This window comes from Misgurnus anguillicaudatus, chromosome 1 (assembly GCF_027580225.2).
Source record: "Misgurnus anguillicaudatus chromosome 1, ASM2758022v2, whole genome shotgun sequence".
Lineage (NCBI taxonomy): Eukaryota > Metazoa > Chordata > Actinopteri > Cypriniformes > Cobitidae > Misgurnus > Misgurnus anguillicaudatus.
Genome location: NC_073337.2, coordinates 24751125 through 24760278, shown reverse-complemented (window position 1 = coordinate 24760278; position 9154 = coordinate 24751125). Strand labels below are relative to the sequence as shown.

General features: G+C 37.5%; 1 protein-coding gene across 5 annotated transcripts in view; it reads left to right on the top strand.

Annotated features, from left to right (window-relative positions):
• Positions 1-416: 416 nt before the first annotated feature.
• The window catches only part of abcc9 (ATP-binding cassette, sub-family C (CFTR/MRP), member 9), a 53044-nt gene continuing 44306 nt past the window's right edge, over positions 417-9154 (top strand). For 4 of the 5 annotated variants that reach the window (XM_073868590.1, XM_073868600.1, XM_073868592.1 and 1 more), the window contains exons 1-7: positions 418-578; positions 966-1121; positions 3463-3624; positions 3840-3981; positions 4878-4999; positions 5096-5262; positions 5755-5997. In XM_073868590.1, coding sequence (XP_073724691.1) covers positions 3477-3624; positions 3840-3981; positions 4878-4999; positions 5096-5262; positions 5755-5997 — 822 coding nt within the window. In that variant the 5' untranslated portion in view covers positions 418-578; positions 966-1121; positions 3463-3476. Of the gene's footprint in view, positions 579-965; positions 1122-3462; positions 3625-3839; positions 3982-4877; positions 5000-5095; positions 5263-5754; positions 5998-9154 lie in introns of all 5 variants that reach the window. The other variant, XM_073868605.1, reaches the window with a different exon arrangement.

The window sequence follows — 9154 nt, the reverse complement described above, 5'->3', positions numbered from 1 at the left end:
CTGGCAAAGCTGGTCAAACCAGACCAGCTAAGTCCAGTTTAAAAAGTGATCAAAACACAGCTAAACCAGCTAAATCCAAGCTGAAAGACCAACAAAAGGTTGAGCAAAACCAGCTCACCAGCTATTTTTTTTCCAGTATAAAAAATCTATACAAAACTATTATGCAATTTGTGAATATTTTACATAGACCAGTTATCCCATTCTGGTCTGCTATACATTCAATTGCATTTATTTTGTCAATTTTTGTTACACTAAAGTATTTTATCTTTCAATCATGCCGAATGTGTATGCATTTTATTTCGAAAATATAAACAAAAACTCATCTTGATTGTAATTAAATTCTTGATTATGATCCCGTTATTCTTGAAATGACCTACATCTGACGATATGCGCTCGTGCACCGGCATCCCTCCTTATTATATCTGACGCCATAGCAACACAACGCCGAAGGACATGCGCTTTCTTCAGTACCACAAGGACACCGACATACAACCATCATCGTGTTTAATGTCACACGGGTCTGTTTAATTGCCTACATGCATTTTTGAGGCTTTCAACAAAACGAGAAAGTCACTGAGGTAAGCGTTTTTAATCCTGGTGCACCGCATCTTAAAATCATCCAAATATCGCACATGCGCGATAATTCTGTATAGTGCTTTACTATCTAATATCAATAATGGGCATCGTATGTTTTAATTGCGATTGGTTCTGATTTTATTTGGGTTATAAAACGAGTGATCACTGTAACAGCAAGTGCAAGACGGAGGCTATCTTAAAATAACATCGTATTGAAGAGGTAGAAACCATTCAGCGTCATTACAGTACAAATCTGAGGTAAACAGTTCGTGATGTTGTGTTTAAAAGAAACAACAACAACCTCTTTTTGATACAATGTGATACCCACCAATGCAGTCCAAGTGGTTTTGAAACACAACTAAAGTCAATGTGGATCTCTATTTTCTCAGCACGTCCATGCCAACATTCCTGTTCAAGTTTGGAAATCCGATCCAAGAGAGCAGGGAGACCATGAGCAGCTGATACACCGCAGCTAAAAATAATATAACTGTCACTTACTTCAGTCAACGGGCATGAAAACTTACTAAAGCAGGGACATTACTCTGGTAAGTCGTTTTTTAAATATCGGGGCTGGTTTGAATATTTTCCACATTTTAGAATAAACGAAATATACAATTGAGATATTATGAGTAAATATATCAAAACTGTTACATTTTAGCATCTTCAAAGTAGCCATCTTTTACCTAGACTTTATTTAGCCTTGTAATGCGTTTGACATAGTATTGAAGGAGTTCCCATTTATTGTGCTTTTTCTTCATTATTTTATTTCTTTATATTTTAGTTTTGAAACAAATTAGCATAAATACTTTTTGACCACAAACAATTTGTAAACGTCATTAATATTTTAAGATCACGAAATCGTTTCAGTCAAGTGACCCTAAACATTTAAAGGGGTCATATTATAAGATTTTTTTAAAGATGTAAAATAAATATTTGGTGTCCCCAGAGTGCATATGTGAAGTTTTAGCTCAAACCACCCCACAAATCATTTATTACAGCATGTTAAAATGTGTAGGTGTGAGCAAAAATGTAGCATTTTGAGTGTGTCCTATGCAAATGAGCTGATGAAATGCAAACACTGATCGCCATGATGGTAGTTTGTTGAAATTGAAACTGAATTGTGCTGTCAATTATTTTCTCTCTCTCTTTCTCTCTCTCTCTCTCTCTTTCTCTCTCTCTCTCTCTTTGGCAAGCAAAAAAGTGTGTTTATTTTTTAACTGACTATAGTTTGTGTTGTGGGATACATCGTGGCTGGGTTGTATTTAGGAGTTAATTAATTGGTGTTCAGCAGCATGTTTGAACTCCACATTTAGAGTTAAATGTTGAGAAAGTGCGCCATGACATGACCATAGTTCAGCACCACAAAGCAGTGTTGCCCACTTGGCGACTTTGTCATTAGATTCAGTGGCTTTCAAGACCCGTTTGGCGCCTTTTTTCAAAAAGCAAACCTGACAAATGTTGGGACTTTTGTGGCATTGTTGGAGACTTTTAATTCCATTGAATCAATATCACTTTTGCACTCTCCATAAATATTGAAAAAAACTATTGAAATTTCAACAAACCACTATCATAATTTCAACAAACCAATATTATGGTGATCAGTGTGTGCTTTAGTTAAGCCCTTGACACTTGACTTTCACTAAGTTAAACACTTATTTTCTTTTTTCAGAGTTTGTATGTGTTTTAATTAGGATGAACACATGTGCATTGGAAAAAAATGTTTTAAAGTTAAGCTGAAATTGGTTGCTTTTTATGAAGACATCAAGATGAGACAAAACTAAGCTGCTTTACATAATAAGACTGATCCTTTTGTGTTTGTTATAATTGTTCTGCTTTGTTAATGCACTATGATAAGGTAAACAGAAAGTATTATCACTCATCCTATATCTCAACAATGGTGACAAACTTATTCAGAGGAGACACGCAACTGCATTGCATGCTGGGATTCATGGATTAGTTTAGTACTATATTGATCATGCATTGCAGCATAAATCTTTCTGTTGTTGGGTTAGGGTTAGTTACATTTTAACTTTAAAACAATTGTTAAAATTAGATTCCAAGAGCCGAGTTAATTGAACTCTCCACTGGAATTGATTAGATGGTCATGCTTGTACACTCAGGTTGAGTTGATTTTAACTACCAGAGAGTTTATTTCAAAGACCAGAATTTGCTGTGTATGTGATGGTGCTTTTTTCTTCATGATTCTGTTGTGAATTAGGGGTTATGCTGCAATTTGTTTGCGAAGAAAGATTAATTTAATTGTTAATAAGGTATTTTTCAAATTCTCTCTCTCTCTCTCTCTCTCTGCAATAAATGGCAGTGTCGTGGTTGGATGTGCAGATTAAGGGGCGGTATTATTGTAATAAGACTTGCTACTTACACAAACAGGGGAAATCTGAATTAGCAATTTTTTCACATGCTTCCAGAGAATGGTTTACCTAAACAAAGTTACTGTTTCATATTTTCAAGGTTAATAGAAGCACTGGGGACCAAATTATAAATCAGATTTTCATGCTTTGACCCCTTTAAACAGTAGTGTATATGTGCAACAAACTGTCTGAGGATGTAAAGTAATTCATTTTTGCCCACACTCTCTGGTCAATTTGCTAAAAGCAGCTCTCCTGAATGAGAAATTAAACATTAAAAACTTTGTAAATAAGATAAATGAATTGGCTGCGGGGTAAAGGCAAGGCTTTGTCCCTAGAGATTGTTAGTTAATCTGGCTCTTATACTGATTGGTGGCACAAGATCAATGTAGTCAAATTCTTTTAGACCTTCTTTAGTCAATAATAATTATAGCAATGATAATTAATGTCAGTTAGGGATTAAGTATTCGATTTACTTCATTTACAGCATTTGTTTTTGACAACCCCTTGGCTCCTTTAGGCTGATCAGTTGACATGGCCCTGTCTTTCTGTGGGAACGACAGGGGTAGTGACGCCTACAGCGTGGACAATGGAGTCCTGGATAATGGCTGCTTCGTGGACGCCCTCAACCTCGTCCCACACGTGTTTCTCCTCTTCATCACGTTCCCTATCCTTTTTATCGGTATGATTTCATGTTTGACAGACGTGCACGTGTCTATTGAGTAATAATAAAGGTTGGGTTTGTTGTTATGACGTCATCTCTTAATTCTGTTGGGATAAACTCTTTATACTGAACTCGTAATGGTGTTAGTTAATGGGGTTAGTAATATAAATGTTTTGCACTGAGAAACAAATAATTATTAATAACAATATTGATATGCATGTGTGTGTGTCCAGGCTGGGGTAGCCAGAGTTCGAAAGTGCAGATCCATCATAACACCTGGCTGCACTTTCCCGGTCACAACCTCCGCTGGATCCTCACCTTCACATTGTTGTTTGTTCATGTGTGCGAGATCGCCGAGGGAATCGTCTCCAACACGTGAGACTCAACACACAAACAAAATACACAAACCACATTTTCCACAGTGATGGGACCTAAAGCAACTCCATCATATCTTATTGGCAGCGGCTATTTACAATAAGTGCAAATAGCATATTTTCTTAACAATATATTCTGTTTAAGTTATAGTAGTAGTTTTGTGCATTTATTTTTTTACTTTAGTGGTCTAACCAGACATTGGTGGGAAAAGCTAGTGTAAATATTGTTTACCAACACTCCGTATCTTATTCAAAAAGGTTTATGAAATTATTTCAGACAGTGTTAGCATAGATGCTCATGTAAAACATATATGTTTCATGTTACTCATTCACTGTGCCAATTTTAGCTTTCTAGGTTTTTAATTTTTTATAAAAGTTGTTTCAGTAGGTTAAAGGTGCAGTGTGTAAATTTTTGCGGCATCTAGTGGTGAGGTTGCGAATTGCAACCAATGGCGTAGTCCACTGCTCACCCCTTGCTTTTGAAACACAAAGAGAAGCTACGGTAGCTGCCACTGGACAAACATGTTATCGTCGGAGACAACTTAGTAAAAAAAAATTGTCCGTTAAGGGCTTCTGTAGAAAAATGGCGGCACAAAATGGCGACTGCCATGTAAGGGGACCCTCTTTGTATGTAGATAAAAAGGTCTCGTTCTAAGGTAATAAACACATAACGGTTCATTATGAAAGGTCTTTGTACACCCCTGATAATATAGTTTTGTATATTATTTTGCATTCTGTCAAGAGATCCTTCTAAAAATTACACACTGCACCTTTACTTTCTATTACAGTACACAAAAGATACAATGTAAACATGAAGATATTCAAGTTTTATTAATGTTTTTGTGGTTATCATTGTGCATTTATTTGTATTTTTTGTGTATGAATGGCTCACCTCAGGCATATGGGGTCAAATCACCTCCATCTTTTCATGCCAGCATTGATGGGGTTCATAGCAGCAACTACATCTGTTGTATATTATCACAATATAGAAACAGCCAATTTCCCCAAACTGCTATTGGGTAAGTCGTTCTCATTATGCAAACGTGATGTCGGTATCAGATGTTGCTGTAGCTCTTCCTTGAAATTAAGGAGAACATCAAAATTATTTTTCACAGCTTTATTCATCTACTGGATACTGGCTTTCATCACCAAGATGATCAAGTTGTGGAAATTTGCGGAGGCGAATTTGGGGGTGCAGCATCTTCGTTTCTGTATCACAGCTCTGCTGGTCATCCTGTATGGCCTGCTCATGGCGGTCGAGATCAATGTCATCAGAGTCAGGGTAGGTTCACCGGAGGCATAGATGGGCAAAATGCAGATTACTAATCATGTTTAATTGCAGACATTATTAGGGAGACAGATTAGCTTTCTGACCAGCATCGTGATCTGGCAACCAATGTTGACTGAAAGGTTTAGTTGACATCATAAATTATGTTGTTCAAAACCTTTATATGACTTTTTCTTCTGTGTAACACAAATGAAGATATTTTGATAAATGTCTTGGTAGTTTGTGTCCATACAGTGGAAGTCAATGGGGCCAAAAATAAATTGATTTTTTTTTTTGAAAATATCTTTATGTTCTGCAGAAGAAAGAAAGTCACAGAGGTTTGAAAGGCGAGTTAATGATTGGACAATTTTCATTTCCAGGGTGAACAATCTCTTTAAGAAGCCTTGTATGAAAACCCATCGCACATCTCATGCCCTGTGACCCGTGCTTTTTCATCACGGTTAAAAGCTTGAATTTATTCTGACCTGTATTTCACCTTACCTGCAGAAGTACGTGTTCTTCACAAACCCCCAGAGGGTGAAGCCTCCTGAGGACTTGCAGGACCTCGGCGTCCGATTCCTCCAGCCATTCGTTAACCTCCTGTCCAAGGCAACGTACTGGTGGATGAACCCGCTGATCATTGGAGCCCATAAGAGGCCGATTGAGCTGAAGAAGATTGGCAAGCTGCCTATAGCAATGAGGGCCCTGACCAACTATATGTCTCTGAAGGACGCCTATGAAGAACAGAGGGTATGTGGAGAAGAGCACAGGTTTGGCAGAAAAATTATTTTGGTGCAGCAGTATTGCCAGTGGCGGCTTGTGACTGCAAATTCAAAATAAGTGTTCAGAGTGTCATGTGTGTTGCTCGTGTTTTCAAAATGTGTGTTTGTTGCGTCATGTGAACAATGTGCATCATGTGTTTTGTCAAAATAAGTGCCTGCTGCACATGCGTCAAAACCGTTTATGATAAAAGAGACGCTCACGTTCATAAAATACACACCCTTAACAGTAAACTCTGATTACGCAAGAGATTATGCAAGTATCTGGCAACCGCGAGCGTCTCTTTTATCATAAACCCTTTAAACGCGTCTGCAGCAGGCACTTATTTTGACAAGACACTTGAAGCACATAGGATCACTCGACACGCTGAACACACATTTTGAAATCACAAATCACACACACAGGGTCCGAAATTAACTTTTTGGCTCACCTGCCATGGGGACTGGTAGATGAAAAAATCTACCAGCCAAGCATATTTTTTACCGGCCAGAATAATAAACAGCCTTTTTTTGTCACATGTACATTAATTTCATTTGCTGTATTCATGGCATTGCTCGCAAAATTTCAAAATCCCTGGTAGCCCTTCGGCCGGCACTCTTTAGTTTTTGGTAGCCCGAAATGAATGCAAGTAGCCCGAATAAAAAATACATTACTTTTAATGTAGAATATTAAAACAAAACATCTATCAAAACACAAATAACACATATCAATTTTCAGTACATATCAATCATCAGTTCAAAATTTTCTTCTAACCAAAGTGAAATATCTATACATCAGATTCTGAATCTGAAATATTAAATGAAGTCACAGATAAGAAAATGCCACTTGACTTTGTGGGCATAGCACAGGCTTATTCAATTAGTTTTACCACAGGCCAAATTTTGCCAATACAATGCCAATAAGGCCTCTAACCACAATGTTTAATCAGCTATTCTTGTTGTTGTTTTGATGCTGTTGTTTTTTTAACAAACAAAAAGACTGGATTTCCATGTAAACCAACTTTTCCTGCTCATCCCCACACCAGATATACTCACCATTTAAAAGTGGTTTAGTGGGTCACAAAACTCACAGTTTGGATCATCCAGTTACAGATTGGATAATTTTTTTCGATCAGAAAAACAGGGGTTACTGTCGCTTTAAGAGCGATTGTGCAAAAGTCACTCTCTTCACTGCCCGTACAATCTATATCATTTTAAAGCTTGCTGCGCGAGATTAAATTTTCTTACGGGAGGATAGTAATGACTGACAGGACGAAGGAGGATTTGCCCAACAAATCCATGACAAATCATGACGGATTGCGTCCTGTACTGCGTCTTTTCACGCGCTCGCGAAAGTGAAAGTAAAACTTGAGCGCGCGCTCAAACATAATTTAAATATCCTGAATTTCATACCCCATTATTACACATCCAAATCTGTGAAAGAATGCATAAGCATTTAAAGATATTTTTTCCTCCCTAGAAGTCAAGATAGCCCGACGGGCAGGGCGGGGATGCATTGATATCTAATATGCTGCAGATAGCTGCTGACCGCAAGCCTGCAGTACTAGCTAGAAACAGACCGTCTCTAGTGCGAGACTTGGAGCGTAGAGACGTTCTGTGGCTAGCTCACCTCGTCCCCAGATTAGTTACTGGCAAACACATTATATTGCATTAATATTTTGGTATGAAAATCACCCGCCAGTGTGGCGGGTAGCCTTTTGAATTTAGTTGCCAAACGGAAAATCTACCCGCATTTGGCGCTTGGCGGGTGTTAATTTCGGACCCTGCACACACATGACGAACTTCGCATCAAGTGCCCTGGCCGCCACTGATTATTTAGGAATAATTTACTCAAAAATAAAAATTTTGCCATTATTTACGAACCAGGACACATATTTTGGAAAAGGGAACCACACAGGTGACAATCCGAACACTTATTTTAAATTAGCACATCCACGGATGAGCAGTCACGAGTCACCACTGACTTCCTAGAAAAAATAATAATATGCAAGTGAATGGTGCTCCTGATTGGTTTGGTTATTAACATTTTTCGAAATATCTTAACTTGTGTTTAGCAGAACAAAAATCAAGCAGATCTGGGCTGCGTTCCTCGAAACCTTCTTAGCTCTACGTCGTTCTTAAGTTGTACCTTAAGCTGTACCTTATCGTTAATACGCGTTTCCCGAAACGTTCTTAGTTACGTATCACGTCTGCGTTCGTTCGGAAGGTTGGTCTGAAGCACTCTTAGCTATACCTTATCCCACTTGACTCCGCTAGCGGCCATGACTGTGATAAAAGCTTGTGTAGATTGCAGTCTATATAACTAAATATCTGTAAAGTTGAAGTACACTCCGTGTTAAATTAGGCATTTTTTTATTTAAAGATTAAAATATTCACATAATTAGACATTATTACACTGATGGTTGTTAGATTTTTTATATTTTTTTCAAAGGAACATCAGCTTCGAACTATTACAGGCTTAAGAAACTATTTAAAAAGAGTTTGGGTGGAGGAGTTGGTGAAACTATGGCAGGGCGAATCTATTTTAGCTGCAATAAAACAAATAAAGTAAAATCGCAGACCACAGGAGCACATTCATCACGAAATCATAATTGTTGATTTTCCTAAATATTATTATTGATATTAAGTCGACTTTGCATCGAAGTTTTTTAATGTTTTCTAACTTTGAGGCAGCTGCATGCCAAATTCTTTATAAACACTCAAAAGAAAATGCTCCACTTGATTATTGCTTGTATATAAGGTCAACAAATTTTCCACATTAAAACTAATCAAAGCTAAAGCCTAAAACAATCATATACAACAATTATATATCATATAATATATATTTTATGTTATATTTAAGGTAAACAGACAGGCACGGCTCCAGAAACGCGTCCATTAAGCGTTATCCGCATTTTAAACGCGCTGCTTGCGCAGTGTCCAAGCACATAAACGCGTGAACTAATGAACAACAATTTGTTTTTATATATTTTTAGTGTAATGCCAAGCCAGGTGACTTGCACGACCCACCTTATTCCCCTGTGCAACGCATTTATTAACCCCTAATATAAATTATCATTTAAAGTGAAGGAATAATGGATGCATTGGAGCAGTTTATGCATTATACTTTTGGACATGAAGTTGCGAGT